Source organism: Periplaneta americana, chromosome 11 (assembly GCF_040183065.1).
Source record: "Periplaneta americana isolate PAMFEO1 chromosome 11, P.americana_PAMFEO1_priV1, whole genome shotgun sequence".
Taxonomy (NCBI): Eukaryota; Metazoa; Arthropoda; class Insecta; order Blattodea; family Blattidae; genus Periplaneta; species Periplaneta americana.
Window position 1 is genome coordinate 152,463,992 of NC_091127.1, and position 27,835 is coordinate 152,491,826.

General features: G+C 36.5%; 1 protein-coding gene across 1 annotated transcript; it reads right to left on the bottom strand.

The window, feature by feature from the left end:
* Nucleotides 1-52: 52 nt before the first annotated feature.
* Nucleotides 53-27,835, bottom strand: RpS17 (ribosomal protein S17). Its single transcript, XM_069840246.1, has 4 exons — nt 27,684-27,835; nt 27,310-27,461; nt 258-429; nt 53-175 (listed from the first exon to the last, which is right to left on the bottom strand). The coding sequence occupies exons 1-4, from the start codon at nt 27,684-27,686 to the stop codon at nt 107-109; spliced, it is 396 nt and encodes a 131-aa protein (XP_069696347.1). The 5' UTR covers nt 27,687-27,835; the 3' UTR covers nt 53-106.

Here is a 27,835-nt window from a genome sequence, read left to right on the forward strand (position 1 = left end):
GGGAAAAGTGAGTTTAGGATTAGGAAGGAAAAGAAATGAGAAAGAAGCAGTGTAATATCAGCTTACATCTTTATTTTATATTTATGAACACAAAAAAATGAAACATTTATGGTCGACGCCCGAAGGATTGTGTTGCAGGTTGTGTAAGCTGCAAGCCAATGATGTTGTTGAAGTCCTGAAAATAATAAAAAAAAGTCAAATAAGTGAATGTCAAATACGTGATGAAGAAAAAAATAAATAAATAAAATAACACTTACCAGCATCTTCAACATATCCTTGGTTTCAGGATCCACCTCAATGATGTCATGCTCCAGAGCAGACACCTCTGGGACATAGTTGTCACGACGTTCCCTCTCCTCCTCCTGCAGTTTAATGGAGATTCCACGCACCTGACTGTGCCGCAGGCGTTTCATAAGGTGAGTGACAAACCTGGTAACAGAAGTGAGAATTTGGATCTTAAATGAAGCTTCTGCGCTGTTATCTTTGAAAGAGCGAGAATTCATACCACTGCGGTCTTCATGCAGTGATTAGTACTGTCATCCTCTGAGGAGTTTAGTGCTGAGAGGAATGCGGTTCTGACTAGTCTAGCGCGGTGCTGGAGTGGGAGGGAATAGTGACAGCAGCAGTCTGGAAGGAAGTACAATCATACTGAAAACAATCGCCCAATTTACGAGAGCAGTATGCCTATTAGTTTTCTAACGTATTTTTGGCGAGATTCGTACGTACATGTTCAGAGAAGAAAAGTATTGTAGAAAAATTTTATCTATCTATCTATCTATCTATCTATCTATCTATCTATCTATCTATCTATCTATCTATCTATCTATCTATCTATCTATCTATCTATCTATCTATCTATTCTGGTGAAGTTACTGCCATGACACCACCAAAAAGACAAATACAATAAAATAAAGGAAAAGAAAAATCATAATACTGTACAACTACAATAATATAAATGAAAAGAAGAATCATATTATAAAATTTAGTGATTAGTAGAATTGAATTAAATTTGTAAAGTAATCAATTTAAATATACTGTACTGCTGAACTCACTTGAGATGTACACATACACTACTACAAACTGAAGACTGCATATTTTTGGACGATTAATACTTCCCACTCCGTTCGGCTTGGCTGTAGCAACAAAAGAATCTACCTGCAATCCCCCCGCACCGATGGCAAGAATACCTCAGGTCCCAGCGCTAAACTCGTCGGAGGAAACTGTACCTCAGATCCTGTATGCATGCAGAAGCAATCATTTCCATTAAAGGGCAACAATATTTTCTAGAAACAATTGGAATATCAATAAATTGCATTTTTTAAATCCTTATCCTAAGACCACCCCTAACTCCAAGAGAAAGGTCGTTCTTTGTGGACACCTAGAATTTCGCGATATAAAAGATGTTCTTGGTGCTGTGTTCATCCCAATTTTGTAATACTCCTGGAAGAAATACAAAGTTTAGGAAAAGTCGGAGAAAACTTTAAGTACAGTCTAATTTCATTTCAGAAATGTGAACTATAGTCTACCTACGGTTAGTGCTTTCGGTAAAAGTATCTATACAATTGCCAACAAACTCTACGTCTTCGCACAGCTCAACTCAAGGGTATGAGAGAACTGAAATCCATAGATTTTTAGTTCATAAAGCCTAAAGCAAAATAAAGATAATAGCTCTAAGTTAAGGAGATCATGTAAATGTAATTAATGAAAGTGAAAAAGAAATATCATTTGTGAACAATTTGTTACACTATTATAAAAATATGGTGCATTCAACTAATCCCTCAACAGTGTCTGGTCTAGTCATACAAGGGTGAAGGTCGAAAAAAGAGAAAGATGTATCGTTCTTACAAATATGCAGTGCACTGCAGAAGGAACAGTTGAATGCGCCGTAGTTATCATCTATTAAAACTCCTGGAAACAAACATAACTTCTTATTCACTAATTTAAAGTTATTTTCATTAGAATATATACTGTGAGAGATCCTTTGAAATGACTACCATTTTTTAAATAACAGAAATTCTTGTGGTCATTTAATACAATTGACTTTATGAATCAGGGATACAAAAGTGCCTGCACTGCATGCTCCTCTTAAGAGCCCACACAACATTTCCTTAAGAGCAATGATTGTACTTTATCTTGCTGAGAAGTGAACCGTGTTGAATTTGTATTGCTTGTATTATGAGCATGTAATACAGGCACTTTGTCATCCATAATAAATAATGGAAGATAATTACGCATTTACGAAACTGACAATTTCACATAACTGCAAACAATTACCTATAGTATATGTAGGGGAAATAACAATATTATAATTTGTATATGGTTTTAGGCAGTTGACTTAATCTTATGACAGTCACTTCCAACTTACTCTGTTTTGCCTATCGCTACATACTTAATAGAGCGAGTATTAGACACACTTATCAATTCAACCACTGAAATTACTTAATTGCTACATTCTCTCGATACTATTCTTGATAGTAACATAACTGAAATGACGGCAGGGAAATAACTATACTCTTTAACGTTGACTTCATAGCAGTCCACCTCCAAAGTAGTCAATTTGGCAGCTCTAATAAATGTACTCTATAAATTACAAAATGAATCTTTATCAGCCTCTCATAAATTACATCCGATGGTTTGTTATGGTTTCTTGAAAGCATTTTGGAAGTTTCCCCAAAGAACTCCTACCTCTGGTTGGTAATTTAGGAGCTGTCGAGATAGACAAGCTGAATACTTAAGGACAGGTATAAATTTTATCGAGCATTACAAATTTCATGGCTATTATGTGCATCTTTGAGCCTTCTACAAAATACTGCATGAAAGCATCCCAAAATGTGTCAGCATATCAGGATACATCTACGAGGATGAATCGAAAAGTCTTTGCCTCTATTTTTTTTCAGCCACAATAATAAAAATACAGAGAAATTAGAATACAGGCAGTGTTCTAAGTATCTTTGACTATTTTTCCACATACTCATCACCATGATTCAGACATTTGTCCCATTGCACCACTAGTTTGGAGATGCCGCTGTAGTAGAATTAGGTCAGTCGATCACAGAACCACTGCCAGACAGCGGTCTTCATGTCATCGTCGAAAATGAACCTCTGGCCTACCAGGAACTCCTTCAGTGGATCGAACACATGGTAATCTCTTGGGGCTCGCCTGGACAGGTGAATGCTCCATAATCCCCCTTCCAAATGACTGCAGTTGGGCAGCGGTCCTGCGTGTCACGTGAGGCCTGGACTTGTCATGGAGGAGAACCACATTGTCCATGTGAATCCCCTGGTGCTTTTTCCTGATGACAGCTTGTAGATGCAAAGACCACTGTCCAGTGGTGGTTATGTGCTCGATCAGCTGAATTCTATAACAGCGGCATCTCCAAATTAGCGGTGTGATAGACAAATGCTTCAATCACGGCGGTGACTGTGGAAAAATAGTCAAAAGAATTTAGAACACTGCCTGTATTTCGATTTCCCTGTATGTTTATTATTGTAGCTGAAAAAATGGGGGCAAGGACTTTCGATTTGCCCTCATACTATTCTAGATGGATTTTGTTAGGAATGTTACTGTATCGGCCCAAATGTAGTATAATGTTTTTGAGAATATGAGGCAACAGGAGGAAGGGAAGATGGTAACTGTGCGTGATAACTAGAAGGGGATCCTGCTGAAAACTGGAACTGAAAACTTGAAAATAGTTTTAAATTTGTAAGTTTTTTCATTCCACAACATTTTCAAAGTCTAGATCCTATTATATTCAAAATCATATTAGATTCGGACTAAGATTATACAGCATTTAATTTTAAGTGTTATGTTAATGAAAACATAAAAATCAGCTCACTTCAGTGCTAAATAAAAGCTAAGTTAAAAATCTTCGCAGGTATTTCATTTCTCCATTATCATTATCAGGAATCACATTAGACTTCGTTCTTCTATCTGTAAAGAACTTAAAGAGCTGAACATTTAATTAAAACAATGGAACAAGCAAATTGAAACAACATTTAGCCAACATGACTGATGACTGTAATCTGCGATCTTATTGCTGTCTGAATATCAATAATGTAAATTGCGGCTCTAATTCTATCACAACTTCGAAAGGAATATTTTTGCCAACATTCACATAGATATGAATTGCTAAACATACAACATTTGGTTGAAATATATTTTAAGGTATACTTCATTACGAACTGTGTAAATCACAAACAAGGGGCTTGGCAGAACGACATTAAAAAAAAAGCAATAAAAAAATTATACATAATCTAGGATTTACGAAGGTAATCATGATTGGCAATTATACCGAACAAAGCTTAGATAGAATATTTGATTATTCATCTGGTATAAACGAATTTTGTATTGCCAAATACAGAAGAGATAAAATTACGCAACTGAAAGTGTCATGTTCAATGTAGATTATTTAACAATTAATAAGTATTTTTTCTCCACAAGAACCTTATGTCTGATTTTCGCCCAGAGCTTCTGTAGTTGCATCTAGATGATGATAATGGAAATTAATACAGTACACAGCCATGACTGCACACAGAAATTGTATCAAGTCAAATGAATTCTGTAAGAAATATCATTTAAAGATGACAGAGCAAATTCTGTGAAAAATTAAATTTTACAAATAAAGGCTAAAATATTAACGAGAAAATGACATTTCATACTATTTTCAAGTCCATAGGATCAGAGTTAACACTATTTCTTAGGCTACTTTACATTCACTGGAAATCAGTGTAGGTAACGTTTGTGGCAAATGAAAGATGGGTATTTTGTAAAACAATTTTCAAAATGAACAGGTAACATAATCACTTACATTCGAGAATAGTATAGGTTTGTCAACCTATGCAAACAATAATTCAAATGTAGGTATTACAGAATATTTACAGGCAGTGTTGACTCAGAATTGCATATCTACTGTACTTTTGCCATCTTAGATAAAATTTCTACTGTTAGACGAATGATAATTTTTTGTCAGATACTATTCTTCGGATAGAGTATTAAAACACAAGTGAATAAACTCAATATTTTCTCTGTTTTGTTTTCATAGCAGCAAAAGTTCAATCCTAGTCCGTTTTTTCAATATTTTACATGCTTGTGTATTTTTACTTTTATGAGTTCCAGTGTGAACTTGTGCATGACATGTAATAGAATTTTTATATTCTTCTATCAATGTTAATGTTATGTTTTATTTAACGACGCTCGCAACTGCAGAGGTTATATCAGCGTCGCTGGATGTGCCGGAATTTTGTCCCGCAGGAGTTCTTTTACATGCCAGTAAATCTACTGACATGAGCCTGTCACATTTAAGCACACTTAAATGCCATTCACCTGGCCCGGGATCGAACCCGCAACCTTGGGCATAGAAGGCCAGCGCTATACCAACTTGCCAACCAGGTCGACTTCTTCTATCAATGGTGTCACTAATCCTATATAGGTGGAGGGGTTTTAGATCCCCAAAACTCTTTGTTTATTATAAACAGTAGTCCACTCATCAGTGCTTCATGTAAGGAAATGTTGTATATATTAGAAACATTTTGTTTCTTTCAATATTAGAAGTACAAGAGATTAAGTGATGGTGAATAGTTTTTTTTAATTATGACAGATGTAATAATTAACACAGAGTTAAATAATATAAGAATTTCACGGAATAAATATGCTGTCTTATACATGCTGAAATATTAACAGAAGTCCTTCGAAAATATGTTTGACAGAATTCATTACGACAAATAAGTAGTATACTGAAAGGACACATTTGAGTCCCATTCATGATCACAAAAACAAAGATCTGTGCTATCATCTATTTCAGCGATGGGCATTTGAGTGCATTTGCCCTCCGTGCGCACAGGGAATTCCAAGTGCGAGCACTGTAGTGTGCTGTAGTGTGCCAGCAGCTATAACAGATCTCACACAGCTTTTAAATGAGCTAAATTTAGGACTTCAGGGAAAAGAAATTCTTAATACACAAATTGCAGATAGAATTGTAGCTTCTAAGGAGAAATTGCTGTTATAGATATGTCAAATGCAAAAGTGCGAAATATATCATTTCCCATCCTTACCTAAGCGCATAGAATTTTGAACAATGATAATTTCGAAATGTATGCATGTATTCTAACCAGTCTATTAGAGGAATTTACATCAAGATTCCACAATTTAGATTGTCTGGAAATGGATTTGCGTATTTTTGCTACATGTTCTGATTCCAAATGATTATTGATAACATCCCCCCTTCATTATAGTGTGAATTGATTGACCTGCGATGTGATCGGAGAGATGCGAGCGAAATATAATTCAAGATCGAGTCTTATTCAGTTTTATGACGGATTCCCAATCTGCATAAGCTGTGTGAGAAAGTTTTGTGTTTATCTGGTTCCACTTATAGATATGAAGAGTTATTTTCTATTACGAAAATAAACCAATCTCAAACAAGAAATGATTGGCTTTTAACGGCAGTTCTTCACATAGCTTGTGCTAATACAGTTTCTCCAAATCTTGAGAAATTGAGTAATATGAATTATTGTGCAACAGAAATGTTTTGTTTTGTGTTTAAATAAGTGTTTCATTACTTTGTGTTCTTATTTAGTTCGGCAGAATAACATTTTCTTTTGAAACATACAGTACGTACCGCAACTTGAATAAACCGGTTTTCGTGCACTCTATAAGCACACGTCTCTCGTAGTACACCGTGCAAGCACAGAGTGCATAATTCTGCCCAAACCCTGATCTATTTCCTATCATATGTCAGTATCAATGTTCTCCTACATTGTTTTCTCTTTTGTAGTAGATAAAAAAAAAATCACGATGTGAAGATTTTCGGTATTGCAGCAGCCATGTGCTGAAACTTATTTCCCCAACATTTCAGAACTACTGACGGTACTTTGTTTTTTAGTTGGTTATTTAACGACGCTGTATCAACTACGAGGTTATTTAGCGTCGATGAGATTGGTGATAGCGAGATGTGGCCGAGGATTCGCCATAAATTACCTGGCATTCACCTTACAGTTGGAGAAAACCTCGAAAAAAACCTAACCAGGTAATCAACCCAAGCGGGGATCAAACCTGCGCCCGAGCGCAACTTCAGACCGGCAGACAAGTGTCTTAACCGACTGAGCCACACTGGTGGCCCAGTATTTTGTTTTTGTGATGTTCTGGTGCTGCCAAACCCCACTTGACAAGTAATAATGCATCACTTGTAAACAGAAAGTTGAATGAACTCATGGTACAGTATATTTACGTTTATGTTGTGAATGAGAATTTAAACGAAGTTAGTGTAAAAGCTAGGAACCAGAAAATAATTCAGGCAATCTCATAATAGGTGTAACATTATAATATAAGTTCGTGAATCAAATTGCGTAGGATAAACTACAGTCTTTGCGGTATATTCTTTATCCTGGAAGATACAAGGAGCCAACTAGTACCGAAAAATTTGCTTACAATGTCAAAATTACTGCCACACTACAGTATGCGAAATGTAAACAAAATTAACCACCTCAATGATAGGACATAACCAAGTCCTTCCCGCAATTGATTACATCAGTTAACAACAACACAACAGAATATGAATACATTCCCTATTCTGAATGCTCGATTCTGTTTATGTCAGACATGATTACATTCAAGTTTGCATTAGAAATGTACAATTACAGTCAGAGGTTTTTAAAATCCACCAAATGTAACATGTCTTCATTCAACCTTCTACACAGTAGTGATACATCTTTGCCTGCTGAGTGGGATGTAGGAGAGATGGAATACCACATTCTATACTTACAACTTCCTTTCTCAGCATAGTCGCCTATTCTTTCATGTCTCAAGCAATACTACACCTAGGATGAAATCTGTAAGTAGTCCAATGAAGGTCAAGGAAATTAAATCTCACGACATCTTCATAGCCCAAATACTGTATCTTAAGCCAATCATATGCAAAGACTGAACTCTCATCAGAAAAACTGCTTTATCTTTGTGGACCTAATGATTTAAAATGGCATTCATGACTGCATAATGTACTACTGAGAATAAAATATCTGAAGCATGAATTTCGGCAATAAAAGGTCCATAAAATTAAAAAAGACTTGTTCACCAAAATCTAAATAATCCAATCTGTATTAATCTAATTCTCAACTGAGCTGTATTTGTGTATCTGTATCAAAATTGACTTGTTCGCCAAAATCTAAATAATCCAATCTGTATTAATCTAATTCTCAACTGAGCTGTATTTGTGTATCTGTATCAAAATTGACTTGTTCACCAAAATCTAAATAATCCAATCTGTATTAATCTAATTCTCAACTGAGCTGTATTTGTGTATCTGTATCAAAATTGCAGACACAAACAATAAGGCATTTGGCGAAGCATTGATATACTCCAAGAAATGACACTATGTTTACTGAATTATAAAAATTTGAAGTTATTTTACTTATACAGTGAAACCTCTCTTTACAGACACCCCCAAGATACGGACAGATTTTTAAGTCCCAACTAAAATAATATAGGTAGAAATAATGATAAATTTAACTCTCGTTTACGGACACTCTCAGACACGGACAGATGTTTCACAGTCCTAAAGCTTCCTTTACCTCCTGACTGCGGACAGAATTTGGTTTTCAAGACCTAATATTTTACAAAAATGGAAAATTTAGTTTTGAGAACTGTATAGAAATTCCTTAACATGAAAGAAGATAAAGGTTTCATAGGCTACCACTAGCCCAGCTGGCTACCCCATTGTTAGCTGGAAGCGGGTGGATAAACACAGTCATAAAATTTAACCTGTCTGATGGGTCCAAGGTTTCCGCGATCGTGAAATTGTATGCGACACATGATAGGGTTAGTAGGATTATTCTCTTCACTTCAATCAGTTGTTCTGTTTCGAGAGGTATGGTACCTGAACGTAAAGGTTAAGTTGAAAACTGTAAATTACAGTACTGCATAACTGTAGACGTAAAATAAAATTGCATGGCATAGTACTGTATTTTTATTTTTCGGTCTTATCTACTGTAGTTCAAAGTTACAAAGAATTTACTGTAGTATACCGTATTTAGAATTAAACTACAGTAATACATTTCATTTAAAGCGTGAAGGGATATATAATGCATATCATAAATTTACTGTTAGATTGGGAATCCTCCCTCCCAATAAAGGACACCTCCCAGATGCGGACAGATTGTTATGTCCCTTCGATGTCTGTAAATGAGAGGTTTCACTGTAATACAAATTTGAAGTATTTTAGTGGACACCCTGCACTTAATGGTCCTTTGCACTGATCTGCATTAAAACAAAATTCCAAACAATTGCGTTACGTCAGTATTAAGCATTCAATCTGATCTAATTACACATTTCCAACTTAGTGAGCGAAGATGATATTACCAGTTATGATCGCACAATCATCTATAGGAATGGCATGTATATAATATTTCATATTTCTTACCAATATGAGGAAGACCAATTATATGTCAGAGATAATTTTAAGCATTCACAGAGTGGTCTAGTGAAACACAATAAAGAACTTATCCTCATAGCAGGAACATCAATAGCTAACAAATTTTCTAAAATCAAAAAACAAAACATAAACAATAACATTAACAAGTCCTTATGCATTCTCATTATCAATATGGGAAAACTCACCACTTCGTAAGGTATTTTTTAGAAAATTTATCTATTTTCGTAGTATCTCTTAAAATTTAATAGTTATGATGTTACATACAATGAAAAGACAGATGGTCAAATAAATTTTTCATGCGAAAAGAACAATGGCTTATTTGAGTCTTTTCAAATAGATATTTAAATTACTTTTTATAAAATAATTAACATTTTTCAGACATAATCCATTAATAAAATTTACTACCAGTTACATACTTTGAATATTCCCAATAGATCTCAGTTAAATATGAAAGTCCAACTTGAAAAGTAATCCACTATTTCAGTAATAAAAATAAAGTTATAAAATTGAATTGAATATCGAGTGTATGTTCAAAACACAAAGTAAAAGCAACATTAAAAAATACAAGCTTACTTTGATTGCTGGTGCTTTAAACTTATTACACATCTCAAGCAACTTGTTTATGAAGTTAAAAGAAATATTTTCGGATTAGAATTAATGTACCAGGCATTTAAGACAAAGTAGTATTCTGCATATTATGTAAATTACTTATCATTAGACCAAAATATTATTACTGATGAATGAAGAAAAGGGACAATAACTGCATGTATCAGCATATATCTGATTACATGTAACTGTTAATGAAAGAATATTTCAAAAAGGAAAGTGCAAATAATGTTCTTTTATCTGTAACTGAGCAAAACAGAACATGCTAACCATGTAAACAAATGCACATTTTCTTAAATAACCGTACAGAAGCTCGGATAGTGAGGTTTTAAGATTGTTCATATCCTAATATTATAAAAAAGGCAAGCTTGAAAAATTAATTTAACAGAAAAGTTAGTCTATTATCTTGTCAGTATTCTATTGCTGGACAATAATTCTTAATATGTAAAGGGAAACAATCATGCAATTGAAACAACACATGTCACTATGTGTGGTGTATTGACATGTGCTGTTTCTGCAATCCCCGATTCAATTATAGTTTTTTTCTAAGTGTACAATTGTGATTATATAAACATTTCATATTCAAAATATAATTAAAAGAAAATAAAGAAGCAAAACAGATTGTTTTGTAGATTGAGCATCTGTGTTTCAAGCACTCCCATACAGACAGCCAGGTTCGATCCCCAGCCAGGTCATGATGAAATTTGTGGTGGACAAAGCAGACATTTAAGAGATTTTGTCGGGGAATTCCCATTTTCCTCTATCATTCCACCTACATTTTCCCCTCATTTCATCTATCATCTGCAATCTGTATTTTAATTAAAGAAGTACCTAATTTCTCATGCCTTCAATCCTGTAGATGAAATTATGATATTCAACAACATTGCATGAATATTTCTGTTTTGTATTAAGTATCAATATTGTCGGATCATTGGATCTGTGCCCCTTCAGCGCTGTCGTCATTCTTGGAAAAGTTAACGCATGTACTAACTCAATTCCACCCGCTTTCCTCCCACCACATTAAACAGCAGGCCACAAACCTTGCCGAATAGGGATGTTGCCAAACTTCCGTCAAACGGTGTCATAAATAACTGGTCCTCCATGCTACAATATTATTTCTTTCAATCAAAATACTTCTTGTATTTCTACATTTTTTAAACCTAAATCCCATGTCTCGAATCACTTTCCGTAGTTTTTCTCTCCAACCTTGGAAATTATTACTTCTCTCGCAAGCTTCAGTAATTTCTTCTATATTGAAACTTTTTTCTGAACAGTATAAAATTCTTGTATCTTTCTTCTTAAAATACATCGGTTCATATCATCTACAATAATTAAAAGTTCCCTTGGTCTGTTCTTCCCTGGTGATTCTAGCTTTTCATCTCCTGCACAGACTCCCTCTCTCCTGATTTTCTTTATTAGGAGTTCTGACCTGTCTATATAAATTACATAAAATTTTGTATTATTAGTATTAGTTAAGTAAGTAATTTTAATACTCAAAATTTTAATAATCAATTGAAATAAAATAAGCCTCGCCTGTGATATCAATTGCTCTTTTCGTTGCCTGATTTATAGGAAACAGATATTGACCTGTTTGTTTCTCTTCATCGCAAAATGCTATTACGTACTTGCTTAATAATATTTCTTTCGCCACTCCGTGCTACAGTATTCATGTTGAGTTGACAACACTGGACTGCAAGTGCAAATATTGTAAACTGTCCCGCAAGAAGGCCAAAATTGTGAGTAGTGGGGGACAGAAAGGGAGAGAGGTAGAAAAAAAAGAGAGATAGGAATGCAGGGAGAGAAATGAATTACCGAGGCTGAGAAGGAATTAGAGTTCAGTTCGCATATCTTACGGGGGCACAGATCTGATGGTCCGACTATACTAACCCCTTGAATTGTATATTGTAAAACCTTTCGTAATACCCTTCTGTATATTATAGTTCAACTGAACTATGACCATGAATTAAGACTCTGTAGCACTAGTAAGATTTTTTTGACATGTTCCATATTCTAGCTGTACAAATATCATGGAATGTAAATAAATACAATAGTTAAAAATAGGTTGGAGCAAAGTCTTGGAGTTCGGTAGTACGAGTTTCCAATGCTGATATAGGAAGAGTTTGGGACACTGGGCCCAGGGGTTTATCAGGTATTCGTCTGAGGATGGGATTCTGTCAGGGCTGAGGCAGGTTGGCCCACCTGTCAAAAACATATTCACGAAAGCCACACAGGCCACCTAGGATTTTGATAATCTATGCATACAGGACGCACAATGTGTCATTGTAAGACTCTATCCCAGGTTTGGCCCGGAGAAGCCAAGTCAACAAGGTGTTTCTAATTACAATGTCAAAGGCTTATAAGTTTGAAGCAATTTCTTTTGTAAATTTATACTAGAAGAGGCAAGACCTGTCCTGTAACCTTATCATGTGCTGTAGCTATATCACCAACGAGTACGGAGAGGGAAGACAGGTTTTAGTCTGGCAAGGAAACTGTCAGTGAGCTCATATCGAAACCTGCCTTGAAATTTAGCTGACAGAATCTACACCTTATAGAAAGCCCATACGCCAAAAACCACTACAGAAAAAGTATGAAGGTTTATCGCTGGGTTTGTACATCCCTGTACGGCTGCTCAGCAGCATCAGAGCACGCCCGGACTCTCTCCATTACTGCTGATGAGCGGTGCCCAATTGCTGCATGGCTGCTTTATCAGGTGACACTGCAGCTTCGATGTCAGGACCTTGCAATTGAAACTCATAGCTGATTTTTGGTATGTGACATTCTTACAAGATGTCCCTCTTGTCAGTGAAATTTCAAGGCAGGTTTTGATATGCACTCACTGACAGTTCCCTTGTGAGATGAACTTTTGTGTTGGTAGATTCTTATAATATTAACCATCATGAAACAAATTCTCTTTTCAATAGCTAATTTTTTTGCCTATCGCACAGCTAACATCATGCCAGGTCTTGCCTCCTCATCTGTACTCATGCACAGACTGTACAGAACTGTCATAAGATGGGTGGAAGTGAAAAATAGCATTTCAGTTAATCATAGCATAGCACGTGACTTTTGTCGCATAGGTTTTACGGAAAGACATATTTTTTTATTGCATGCCTGTTCTGGACTGCAGCCCAAAGGCTTATTGCGCTTGTCAGTGGTATAGCAAAACGAGTTCAAGACTCACTGTGTGGAATAACCTGACGTTCATCTTATAGATCGGGATACAAACTTGTATCATATTTAAAGTTCAACTCACTATCTCTTGAGCTATACTAATCATTTACCAAGATATCTTAGTTTCATTAAATTTTAAAGATGAATACAGTGAAACCTCTCATTTATGGACATCGAAGGGACATAACAATCTGCCTGCATCTGGGAGGTGTCCTTTATTGGGAGGAAGGCTCCCCAAGCTAATAGTAAATTTATAATATGCATTATGTATCTCTTCACGCTTTAAATGAAATGTATTACTTAGTTTAATTTAAATACATATACTACAGTAAATTCTTTGCAACTTTGAACTACAGTAGATAAGACCGAAAAAGGAAAATACAGTAGTGTGCCATGCAATTTTATTCTAGGTGTCCAGTTATGCTGTACTGTAATTTACAGTTTTCAACTTAACTTTTACATTCAGGTGCCATGTCTCTCGAAACAGAACAACTGATTGAAGTGAAGAGAATAATCCAACTAACCCTATCATGTGTCGAACACAATTTCGCGGTCGCTGAAACCTGGACCCATCAGACAGGTTAAATTTTATGACTTTGTTTATCCACCCGCTTCCAGCTAACAAGGGGTAGCCAGCTGGGCTAGTGGTAGCCTACGAGACCCTCATTGTCTTCTTTCATGTTAAGGAATTTTTGTACAGTTCTCAAAACTAAATTTTACATTTTTGTAACACATTACGTCTTGAAATCCAAGTTCTGTCCACAGTCAGGAGGTAAAGCAAGCTTTAGGACTGTGAAACAGCTGTCCGTGTCTGAGAATGTCTGTACACGAGAGTTAAATTTATCATTATTTCTATATTATTTCAGTTGGGACATAAAAATCTGTCCATATATGAGGAACGTCCATATCTTGGGGTGTCTGTAAGGAGAGGTTTCACTGTATACATTGTTTTGGTGTTAAAATACACATTTCTGTTGGCACACTATTTAAGAGAGTAGTCTATGCATAACACAGTGAACCTGTTGGATATGCTATCAGAACTATTCTATAGGACTGAAAAATGTAGGATCATTGTATTAAAATCACAAGTGGTTTTTTTTTCTCTGGGAGCTCCACAGTTCTCCCGTAGCATCCCAACAAATCTCCATCATCTCATCTCATCATGGGTGTAGCTTAGACCAGCCTCCTCTGGAGCACCCTGGACAACAACTAACTGTAAATTGGTCTACATGACTGGCTTCATATGGGTGAATGACGAATAGTCAAGTACCCGCCATTGGAAAGGGGGGGGGGAACATCTTATTAAAATTATGGAGCATCTTTCCACAACAGTACCACTCTGCCATCAATGCACAAAATGTCCTGTGTGTAATGCAGCACTGTAATTATGAGAAAAATTAGCATTAAAACAAACTATGTAAGGAATACAGAAGCAGATAAACACTAATACATAGGTTGGATAAAAAGTAATGGCAACACTGCTGTCACATGACGATGGTGCATTCGAGAGCTGCCAGCTGTGTGGACATGAACAAGGACTGTTAGATGAGTTAGTGCAGCCAGCAGCAACAGTACTCCGTCAATCTACTGCAGTGTGTAGAATGTTCACTTTCATAGGGATAGTGCGAGCGCCCTAAGACCATCCTTACAAAACTAAAGCAACGTTCCTGGATCAAAATTGAAATGGCATGAGGTCATAGTGCACAAGAATGTTTTCAGGGACTGCGTGAAGCATGTGGCGATGCAGCATTGCCATATCGCACAGTTGCACGATGGGTTAAAGCATTCCGGGAAGGCCTTGTTGCACCAATACCAAAGGGAAGGTGACGACTTTCTTGGACGAATCGTCACTATGGACGAAACCTGGACTCGCTCGTATGAACCAAACTTGAAACGCCAATCAAATGAATGGAAGCATCCCGGTTCTCCTCGTCCAAAGAAAGTGTGCCCTACACAAAGTGCTGTGAAGGAGATGTTCATTGTGGCGTATGACATTGATGGGGTAATACTGCACCATGCTGTACCACCAAGGCAGACGGAAAACGCGGACTACTGGAACATCCACCGTACTCACCCGATATGATCCATGCGATTACGATCTTTTCACCAAAGTGAAAGAACCACTGCGAGGGACCCAGTACAATACCAGAGATGAACTTATGCATGCTTTAGGGCGGTCAATACGGAACATCAACAAAGATGGATGCGCTGATGGTGTACGACACCTTACAAAGATTTGGCAAAAGGTAATAAATAAGGGGGGCGACTATATAGAAGGTACGTAAATGTTGTACCCCTGTGAATAAAGCCATGTCAGAAATATCGAACTGTTGCCATTACTTTTTATCCAACCCATGTAAAACATCTAACTTAAAACTAATCCAACCTAACCTGAATTGTTTAAAAACTGAAGATATGCAGTTTCAATTACTTTCCTTTTACCTCTTTCATAACAGGAGAAATTGCTGTTTGATATTTTACTTTATGTACAAATTGCAAATGTGATTTCAAATCTAATTATAAAGGAAAAGTTTTCACAAAAATATGGCCTCCTTCAACATATCTGTGGCCGGGAGGAAAAAGGTCTGAAGTAAAAAATTTTATACTTTTCAGGAGAGCAGCAGAAAGATTGAAATTGATGTCAATTATTTATAGAGGTTTTTTACTTAAGAAGTTTTTCCTGGATATTATTTGTTTATATTTATTCTAAAATAAGTAATGCTGCTCATTTAACAATTTTCTTGATTATTTTAAAAAATAGCCGCACTTAAGCCCTTTTAAGACTAGAACCCTAACTGAGTAGAAGGGACTATGTAACATAAGACCTTTTTCATGTCAAAATAAACGAGAAATGTAACTTATTAGGAATGCAAAATAGGTCTTAAACAATATAGGACTCTTTATCTAGTGCTTAAAGTTTTAAAAAGAAAGGGCATCAGTATGTGATAAAATAGCTGAAATACAAGTTAGACCTTTTTAATAGGAAAGCATGGAAAGTAAACATGTGATGTTTGTAAGGAATAAAGTATTAAATATTCTTCAGCCCTTTATTCTGTGTGTGCTCGATTCAAAAAGTACTTAGGACATTTGGTAACGCTCTATAAATCCAGTCAGGAGTCTTATTTGACTTTAACCATTTTACCTGATTGTAGAGAATTGTTTCCGCTTTCAAAATATATAAAAATCTCATTTTCACAAAAATTGACTTAAGACCTTTTTCCTCCCGGCCACAGATATTTACCTTTTACTGGACGTGTGACAACTTCAAACAACATTCTACATTCCAAAACCAAAATTATACTATGTATGTTTGTCTGGTCCATAACAGGCAACACATCAGCCGCTTGCCCAGTTGCAATGCTGTGCAATCTCTTAGGGGGTACAAGACATGTTCAGATGTGTTTTGATAAACACACAACAGAAGTATAAAGCGAATTAGTTTTAATTTCGAATTGCACATTAATGAAGGCCATGGCAAAAATGTTTCAAGTAGCAACAACTGCTCTATGGTATTGGATTTAGTTTGAAATAGAATGTTTATAACACAGAAAGATCTGAACTTCAACAATCTTTTAATGGGTGATGAAGCCAATTTTTATTCTGTGAGTTTTCTTTAAGAAACAGAACTACAGACACTGGTCAGCGGAAAATCCACGAGTAATTAATGAAAAGCCATTAGAGTCTACATAACGAAAAGAATTAGCTTTTGGTATAGTAGGGCTTTTTTTTTTTAATTTCTAATGCTAAAACAGCAATAGCGAATGCATAATGAAATTCATAAATTGAGAATTTCATCTCCACATTTCAAGAGTTGCAGAATCAGCCAGAAAATCTGAGGCTTCAACAAAATGTGGAAACTGTCCATACAGCTCATCACAGGTTGTACATTTTGTATAAATTTCCCAATGGACAGTTTCCGGGACTGCAACAGTACACTGCTACCCGAAGGATGTAAATTTAATTTTTTTTTAAATTGGTTATTTTAAGACGCCTTTTCAACTGCTATAGTTATGTAAGGTCTGAATGAGATGAAAGTGACAATGACAGCGAAATGAGCCTAGAATTCAGTGCCGAAAGTTACCCAGTATTTGTTCTTAATGGGATGAGGGAAAACCCTGGAAGAAACCTCAACCAGAATTTGAACCCAGGCACGGTTGTTTACAGTCAGGCATGCTAACCATTACTCTATAGCTTTGGACAGTTTTAAATGTTACTTCAATTACATAAATAAAACAAATCTTAAAATTTAAATAAACTGTTGTGATGTTCAGGCACAGATCTGATTCACTTTAAAAGATTGTATTTCATTTTGGAAGTAGTTCACTAAAAAACTTAAAATGCCTCAACTTTTACTGTGGTTGAGCGGAGTTCCCCCCCACCCACCCAATGGTCAACAAATGTTCATTGAGGGAACACAATTATATACGGAGTCGGCGAAAGTTATCAATATAAATTTACAATGATATGGCATGCCTGTTATGGATCCAAACATCCACATGTACTCCATGGTCTTTGCAAAACCTTCAACATGGCTATCACGAAGCCAAAATCTCACCACGCCAGACAACTGAAGACCTCCCTCAAAGAAGGTTGTGTATCATATGAAAAAGTATATGATATACAATCTTCTTTGAGGGAGGTCTTCAACTCTCTTTGGCAAATCGTAAAGCAGAATGACCGCACAAGACACTACATTTCAAACACTGAGTTGACGAATGCTGTGAGCAATGTCTTGGCTGTAATACCACATGCAAATAGACTTGGAGACGCATCGGTCTATGCAGAGACCATATAAAAGTATATACCGATATTTTAGATCTGTAGAAGTCAAAACAAAACTATAATAGAACTTAGTATGATGTCTGGAAGCTAAACTTGGACGCTTATAAAGACTGATAAAAGACAAATACATGGGAAGGAAAAGTGCTGAGAAGAATTTTTGGGCCAGTAAACGCAGAGGGGATTGGAGGTCAAAAACAAATAAAGAAATTTACGAACTCTATAACAAAATGGACTTAGTAACATCAATCAAAGTGTAAAGGTTAAAGTGGAGCATGTATACAGAATGCCTGATGAAAGAATGCCAAGAAAAGCAATAGATGGGAAACCAGGAGAAAGAGGATTTAGAGGAAGACTGCATGCAAGATGGATTGATGGGGTGGAGAGTGACATGGATGGGAGTAAAGAGATGAAGAAAAGTAGAGAACAGAAGTACCTGGAAGAACATATGTATGCAGCTAAGATCCTACAAGAACTGTGGCACTACAGTGTATGTGTGTGTGTGTAGAAGTCAAATCATTTTAAATCTATATTGATGACAGGGGTATGCGGACTTCCTGCCCATTCTGTTGTACATGCAGAATACATACATACATAAAGAATAAGTCGTATAACAAAACAAGGCAAAAAATTAGACATACGATTGCATGTAGAAATACTATATTAATTTATTGGTATTCTTTCACAAAAGCTACACCAAAGGAGGCACAATTTCCTTTTGCTTAATTGTCTTCTGTGAGATGTACTGCAGTAGAACCCCAATTATCCGTCATTCTATTAACCGATTGACGGATTATCCGACTGTCTCACACTTCTCTCTCTTTTTTACTACAGAAACATATGAAGTACTACTTTACGTTATATTAGTACGTATTTTTTCTAGAGAGTGTTATTACATGCCTTTTCACTTACACAGTTTAGTCTACTCAATTTCTGTGTAAAATGTACTCCAAAATGTCAAAAGAAAACGTGTTGTGCTAAGTATCGAATAAAGTGCAAATAAAATTGACTAGTTTGGAGAAAGAGAAACTGTGACTCATCTTGGATCAAAATACGAGAATGGTGTTACAACTATGCGCGATTTTATAAAAAAATCAAGGATGAAGTGTATAAAGTACGTAAATCGACAGCATGAGACCTCTACTATTCTTATCCTTCCACTGACAGCCATTACAAGCACTTTCCTTGCCCCTTAAAACCAGTCGTTGACAACCAAACTTGAATGAATGAACTTCTGATCCACTACCTTGCAAGTTACACACAAGATCACGGAGAAAATTACGAAAGTACAAATATTGTTCACTTAATTTATTTTATGATACGGATTATCCGATTTTTTCGATTAACCATTCAGTTCACCTCCTTAATTACCACGGTTAATAGAGGTTTTACTGTATATAGTGATGAACACGTGGTTTTAGTTTGCAGCCACAAATACTTCCTACAAATACTCCTCCTCCTGCTGTTACTAATTGTAATTACCAACATAACATGTGAGAAGTCCAGGACGAATTACTAGGGAAATGGTCAGTTTTGCTAGTATTGCGTCTCAAGTGTTGCCATATAGAGGTAAGTATGTAATGATTCTTATGCTTGTGGCTGCAAACTAAACTACGCGTTTATCACCTTATACATCTCACAGAAGGACCAGCCTCATGGTCTAGTGGTCAGAGCTTCTGGCTATAGTTCATGAGGTCCCAGGTTCGATTCCCGGTTAGAGCACAGGAATTTTTCCTTAAAGGGGATTATTCCTGTGTTCGTCCATGGTCTGGAATTTAGGTTAAGTTTAGATTTAAGACCTCTCCTGACACTACATTATCATAATCATCCTATCACATCATCGGGGTAATGTAACTCTGCCTTCCAGGTGCCCCAATCTCAGAAGTGGGTTACAATTAAGCCACAGCCAGGAGAGAAGACCAGAAATGTCGAAAAGACAACCTGGTGGCATTGTTTAAAAAAAAAAATCTCACAGAAGCCAATAAAGCAAGAGAAAATTGTGCCTTCTTTGGTGTAGCTTTTCTGGAGAATTACAAATTTAATTGATATAATATTTAAACGAATCCTTTCTTTTAAGGGCATGAGTCAATTGACGTAAATTGACAAAAAAAAAAAACAACAAAGAACTACAGTAAGAAGTGGAAATAGGTTATTTGAATGACCGAAAAATAAAAAACACAGAGTGCTTGGAACATAGTCCTCTGAAGTCCCTGAGATAAGTAGCACAGGAAATAGGAATTTCTAAAGCACATGCAGGACTGGGAACAAAATTGCTGACAAAGTCCTACAGTATAACAGAAATTCAGGAATTACAGCCACAAAGATTACGATTGTCAGACCTAATTTCTGTAAAATAAATAGCAAAAAAATTTATTCCAGGTTAATTTTCTTCTCCGAAGAGGCTTGGTTCATCTGAATGGCTATGTAACATCACATAACAGATACTAGTCAGCACAGCCAGCAATCGTGAATGAGACTTCACTGTATGATGCAAAAAAAGGTGGTATGGTGTCCTTTCAGTGCTCATAAAATTATTGGGCCATTCTCTCATGAACAAAAATTCAACTATGCGAGATACAAAATACATATTTTGGAACAGTTTCAACAATTAACATTACACAGAACGATTAAATTTTGTCCAACGGCAGGTTCCTTAACTTGTCATTCACATAGTTGTTATAAATGTCGCTAGTGCCGAAAGAATAGATCAGTTAGTTCGTCAGACTATCCAGAGTACACCACAGGTGGTAGATCCACATTCATTTTATATCATGGAGTGCAGTTTCACAGAAAGACTTTGCTGACAGACCTACTGTCCACTACTAATTGGTTGTCATAAATAAATGTCTTCCTTACTGTGATAGAAATCTTGTCTTCGCCTGTTAGTAACCAATTGTAACCCGTGTTTAGAAAAATTGACAGACTCCCTTCATATCCACGTGGAGGGAGATTTGCCGCGTCTTTTCCGAATTCCAAGAATCCCGTCAGTTAGCACAAGAATGTCACTGACTGTGGCAACTGTGAGCATGAAAATGGGGGAATGGGATGGGATGGTCAGAGGTGTATTTTGTAGCAAGTCGTAAATCTGTTAAGTGAGTGTTCAAAGGAGCTCCGAACTGCACATAGTGATAGTGAATATACTTCACACTCTTGGAGTGGAATTTCAGGAGGGAGGCACTATCACCTAGCACTGCGACCTTCAAAGATCACTACACTAACCCTCAAGCCAGTGCATTCCCAAACCCACACCAGCCAACTACATTTAGGTTTGCTGCATATCCAGGTTTTGAGCAGGCAACCCCACTCGTCCCTAGGCCAGCTACCTCCATGCATTGCCAGCCACTATTCGGGAATTCAATGGAATGAGGGAATGGAGAAATGTTGAGAGTGATGTAGATGCGTAGCAGAATTGTGTAGCTCTGATATTACCAAGTTTATTTCTTCAGTGGTACAGGCATTGTCTGTTATATCATTATGATGAAAAATGAGTTGAAAATTACTTGTAAGATATTGTTCTTCTTTATTCATATATTTAGGCCATGATGAATTATTACTCAGCCTTTGGGCATAGCGTGAATTTAAGAGTTCTGCCTTTTTAGCATTTTCTGTTATTATTGTTTGATTACTATCTTTGAGTGATGTGTTCGTAACCCTTGCCTTCTATGGCTTTAAATCTTTTCCATACAGTTGTAGGCGGAGTATTTGGGTTTAAAGACCCGGCTTGTTCTTTTGGCTTCATGAATATTTCTTCTGAGATTTGCCCTTGCTTTATTATATTTTATTTTGTCATCAACTGTCCTAGTTTTCATCCACTGTCGCCAAGCAGATTGCTGTTGTTTTCTCATGTAAGTTAAATCATTATTCCACCAGATGTTCATAGGCCTACAAGATTGTTGTTTGATAGTGGGAATAGACTGTTTTGCTGCAATTATGATGATATCAGTAATTTCTGAAGTTCTGGAATCAATAGTTTTTAAGCCCTGCAGTATATATTGACTACACCCCACCTCTGGCTACTGGCAATAGGTATCTATATTGAACACCGATCAAAATATCCCTCATTTCTCGTGAAAAACAACAAATGAATAGACTATAGTGGATTTTATGTTGTCAGCAAACAGCTGGATAATAAGATTGGATTGAATTGAATGTGTGATATGGAGAAACAGGAGAACCCCGAGAAGAACACGAACTGCGATCTTGCCCGCCACAAGTGTCACTAGAATTCTGCAATGGACTCGAACCCAGATTGGATGCATGACAGGCAGAAAGTTTGACCACTCAGTCATCACAGGCACATTACTCTCTTAATGAATGATGATAATGGAGTATTGACGGTATATCATGAGGGAATTGGAGTACCCAGAGGAGAAAACTCTGGTGCTGCCGTGACCAGGAGCTTGCCCAATACAAATTATAAATTCAGAGTGGATCAACCAGAATTTGAACCTGGGCACCGTGCCTTATAAGCTCAATGCACTAACACAGCCACCAAGGCAGTTGAATGCGTAACATTCCACAGCTTATTTTCAGCAAGGCAATGTCACAACTCATATTACTATAGGTATCCTACAAGCAAAACTCAGCTCGAACTCCTTGCGGTGCGCATGCTATACCCCTGCAGTAGGCGTGAGAGCATGCTGGGAACAGGAGCATACGTCATCTGCACGAGACAATCATGCCCGCTGGTTTCTGCGCAGAGTTTTCCTTGTTGGATGCCTATGATGTATTCATGGCCTGGATATTAGCAGGTATTTGTGGCCACGTTCTCCAGATCCCACACAGTGATTTTTATCTCAAAGTAATATTAAAAAGTAAAGTGTACACAATCACTCCTCATAGAGGAACTTAACGTATACAAAAAGAAGTAAGTCTGTTAGTATAGCAGAAGTGTTTCATGTGAATGACAACCAAATTAAATCTGCATCCGATGAGGGGAAGATCACGGCACTGCTATGCATCCATGGAGGAGAGAATGAGACTCCATGGAGCATACACTGATAATGTTATAGTTCACATACTCTCCAAAAGCAGATTTAACTCGAGACATATTACCCCTGTTTCAATACAGTGAAATACTGAAAGAGTGTGGCAGTGTGGACTAGGTCAATGACAAGGCACGCAACTGATGTGCAGCTCATGATTGGTGAAATGCAGTACAGTACAGATAACTCAAGCTAGGAAGCTGCCTGGAGAGGAGAGTTAGTACAGCTGAAGAAGGGGGCCCACCTACGCTCCGATACCCGTGTATAGTCATATTATCTGAAAAGTTGACTTCCTGGCAATGTATTCAAGTTGCATCCTCCCTATAATATGTTGAGCAGTGTTGTAATACATAATAATTCGTTTAATGTTATTGGTGTTAATGATTTATTTTCTAATTGCAAAAGTATATTCATTAGTATAATATATGACTAACTTAAATGTTCCATCATTATTTTAGTTATATGTGCCCAAATTATACTGTAGATTATAGCGTTTGACTATGGAGAACTTTGCCTGATAATGTACTACTCATCATAATAGAAGAAATATTTCTATCACAAATGACAGCCACACATAGACACGTTCTTACACAGAATACAGTCTTCTCGACTGTTATTAGAACTGAACTGTACCGTTCTAGTCCACAGTGCACAGCAGTAGGCGGACAGTGGTAGGGGAGAAGTGCTCTATGCGCCTGCGCGAACGAGGCAGCTTGCTAGTTTGAGGCATCTGTACTTGTAAGACTATTGAAGCAATTTTGGCTTTTCTATAGCATGCAATACTGTAACAACCAACTTGTATTTTTCCAAGTTCTACAGTGCAGGAATCTGTTACAGGTTAGTTAGGTTAGGTTAATTTAGGCTTTCCATATACCTTGCATGTACGAATCTGTAACAGGTTAGGTTAGTTTAGGCTTTTGGAATGCCTTGCATTTTATAGCCTATTAAGTGAAATAAAGTTATGGTTTGCTTTTATTTTTTAAGCGTTCCACTTCATTTCAAATATTAATTAGACCATTTTTCCATCTTTTTTCGCCTAAAAAACTTCAGTGTCGCGTGTTCTAGAATTAATTCAGAGAGATAGTTATGTGTATCAAAATGCTTAAAATGATTGGAATGAGAAAAAGAAATTGACGAGTGTATACATATGTAAGTAATAGTGTAACAACACATGACATTGGTGCAAATTTCCCGGAGAACTATTACACTAGAAGTGATAGTATGAGGCTGAATAATTGAAAGGCCAGATTGCTGAGGGTCAGACGAGAGTCTAGTGGACACGTATACACGTCGGCCATGTGTGGAACATCCTAGTTTCGATTTAGAAGTGCAAATATAGTAGTTGGAGCAGCTTATAACATTAAGTTTAATGACATTTTTAAACACTCTCAATAATCGGCCACATCTATGTGCAAGGAATGGCCACATTAGCAAGAGTCTACAGTAGGCTATTTGCACCATTCTATAAAATTTTTCAGTAAGTCCTTCACGCATTTTTCGTTTATAGTACGATTGACTTTATGTAACAATAAGACCATGGCATATAATTCTATTCTAGACTACAAACCTCCTGCATATGACCTTCAAGGGCCTAACAGCTGTAGTGAATCAGAGGAGTGCAACATTACGTTGTTTTAAATTATGGTTTATTTAACGACACTCGCAACTGCCGAGGTTATATCAGTGTCGCCGGTGAGCTGGAATTTTATCCCACAGGAGTTCTTTAACATGCCAGAAAATCTACTGACATAAGCGCCATTGACCTGAGCCTGGATAGAATCTGCAACCTCGACCACAGAAGGCCAGCACTATACCGACTGCACTACCCAGGCCGACTAATTGCGTTGTCAGATTCTCATGGGTTCTACTATTAACATAACGAATTGGCGCTCAGATGTGAATACTGGATACTAAAATTCCGTGGCTTACCAGGTGTAAAGAGGATAAATATCCAAGTAGGCCGGGTAAAAAAGTTAAGCTCAAACTGTTTCTTCTGTAAAATTATTATAAATAATATTGTCACATATTGTGATAGAGCAAGAAAAGGGGGCTCAAGAGAGAAACAAGCTTATTGCATACTCAAACGGTCACAGATACTCTTCAGTAAATTATTGTTATCACAACAGTAGCTAAAATAATGTCACTTATTTTTATTCACATCCTTGACTAAGTTGCTTTGAAATAATGCGGTTTTGGTTTATAATTTAGTTCCAGTTTTGATTTACAACCTCTTATATTAATCTGCTTCAGGGTTGTGACAGTAGGTGATATCAAAACAATGAGTTTTACTACACTTGTCACAAGAATTTCAGTCAAGTCGGTGGACAGTCCACGAACGTGACTTTTCGCGCTCTTTGACAACATAAAAAAATAAAATAAAATTTACAATTTCAACTGTATATGTATGTTCAGCTAGTTTTACTTTTAATTTTAGTATAAATACTGAATGATAAGAGTTACAGCTCGACCAAGTTAAGTCTGCGAGCCGAGAGGGGAAGTTGGAGGCAGTTCTGTAGTGAAAGGAGGTGGTAACTAGAGGAGACCAGTACAGTCTCATATGACAGCAAATTTTTCCTACTGTGCTTCAGTTCATAGAGCGGTAACAATTTAAGATGCTTTGAAATAGACTGTACTTCTACTTCTGCTTGACAGTGAGGTTTGGCGTTCTGATTGGCAAGCATGGGCGTAGGAGAGGAAGTTGCATGAGGGGGGAGACAGCGTAACTGTTGCCTTTATCTGAAGACAAGGACAACAAATGTGTGCGCTCTGTAGTGTATTTTAAACGATGTGCACACGTTGAAATCTGAGCGTCAAATGACCTATGTGGCAACTGTGTTTTGCCTCTACATTCCATCCCGATATCCCCACTCGCAGACTTAACTTGGACGAGCTGTATTTGCGGAGAAACGTTTCTGTGACAGTAAAATGTATCTTTTCAGGAGAACAACCCATGCATACCTAATAGGTAAATAATTCCCTAATATCTTAAAAGTTTACTGTAATAACTTTTATTGTGGTTATATTTTAAAGGCAATATTTTTCCCCAGTAAACAGTAAATATAAGTTTTGTTCCTCATTTTCAATTTGAGAATCTGGCAACCCTATTTGCAGCACATGATACACGTCATGAAATCATTCGCTGTTTCATTTGTTTTCAACAAAATTAAATAGAGCGACATGGATTTTTTGCATTCGTAGTTACTGAACATATGCACAATACTCGGCAGAACTTATTAACAGTTTGGTGAAATATTTGATATCTGAATTGTTCATTGCAGTACAACAGTGAGATTAATGTAGTGTATGAGGTCTAATGTGACATGAACATATAGGTATCAGTCTATATCCAACAGACCAACTCTATGGGTATGAACTAGCAGGTTTATTATAATGATACAACTTTTTCGGAGGCAGAAAATATAAGCACGTTTTAGCCATCGTCATCGCCTTCATGTAAGTTCACAAAACTCTCTTGTTGTGCTGTTGCCTTTGTCTCGGACATTTTAAGAATAAAATGTACAGCCTATACAATGTAGCAAGTTATACTGCAGGCTATATGTGCAACTTGATCACATCGTTTTAGTCTTGTAATTTGTAGGCCTATCTATTGTGAAGGTATGCAAGATGGTAGATTACAATTGAGAAAAGAAATATGGTAGAGGTGTAACCTTCAAAAGTAGCGGTACAAGGAAAATGTTGAGATCAACCTGTATATAATTACTTGGTATTCTCACTCGCTAACGACTAGCAATAAATATATTTAATCGAAATATTATTGTAAGGGAGAATAAAAATTATTCTCCAAGACGAAATAAAGAAAACGTGTATGATTAAAACCAAGAAAGTGAATTTTCAGTCCCTCTTCAGGTTAACGTAAAATAAATAGGCTAATCTACATAAAGTGCAGAATAAACATGTATTAATTCCTCTGTAGAGAAAAATAAACACTGCTTCCCAAAATAGTTTAATACTAGTTATGTTTCAACACACTTCCTAATTTATACCTTATTTTAGTTTTGATTTTCAGGGCTAAGAAACATTCTAAGATACTTATCCACTATGTGTTGACAACAATCTTCAAACATTCTAAGATACTATCCACTATGTGTTGACAATATTTTCAAAACAGGCACAGTTAACTTATAAAAGGAATAAATCATAGGCCTACCGCTATTAACTTACATAGGCTATAAAGCGCCAAAATTGAACTTACCAAAGCTCAAATTGTTTCGAAATGCAAATACAAGTGAAATTTTAAATTACATATATCAAATTACACAGTGCAAACTTTAACTTCACTGTATCTCATTTAAATTTCGGAGAATTAAGTTTACACCACTTACCCAGCAATCTTATTCCTTAATGGTTTGCTTGGAATGATTGCAATTTCTTCACATATTCTTTTATTGGTATGGAAATCCAATGTTAATCTTGTATAATACTTTTCTATTATAACTCTTGCTGCTTTCTTCACAGTCTTCGTCCTGACGCGACCCTGTAAAACAAAAGTAAATAATAAAACGCATAGTGATACATACGGAAGGTTATGTTATGTTCTACACAATCATCTTAAAAGTTATAACCAGCTAGGAGATATAATTCAAAACAGGATGTAAAAACTTGTAATTACGTTATTAACATGCGATGTATAGTATTTATGCAGTAGGATTGACGATGAAACATAGTTTTAATTTTCAATAACAAACACCATACATACCATGTTGTCTCCTATTCAGGAAAAAGAACCTCTTGAAGTGGCCGATGGGTAACTGACGTATTTCCGCCACTAGTACTTCACAAATATATCGCCAGATGGAATATACGTCGTAACATTTGCAGTGCATCCAACATTCATAGAACACATTTCAA

What these genes read in the sequence shown, in the direction of transcription:
- RpS17 (XM_069840246.1), bottom strand. An exon ending in TTAAGGAATAAGATTGCTGG is followed by an intron (nt 430 to 27,309) that starts GTAAGTGGTGTA and finishes TTCTGTTACCAG; the next exon opens with GTTTGTCACTCACCTTATGA. An exon ending in AGGATATGTTGAAGATGCTG is followed by an intron (nt 176 to 257) that starts GTAAGTGTTATT and finishes TATTATTTTCAG; the next exon opens with GACTTCAACAACATCATTGG.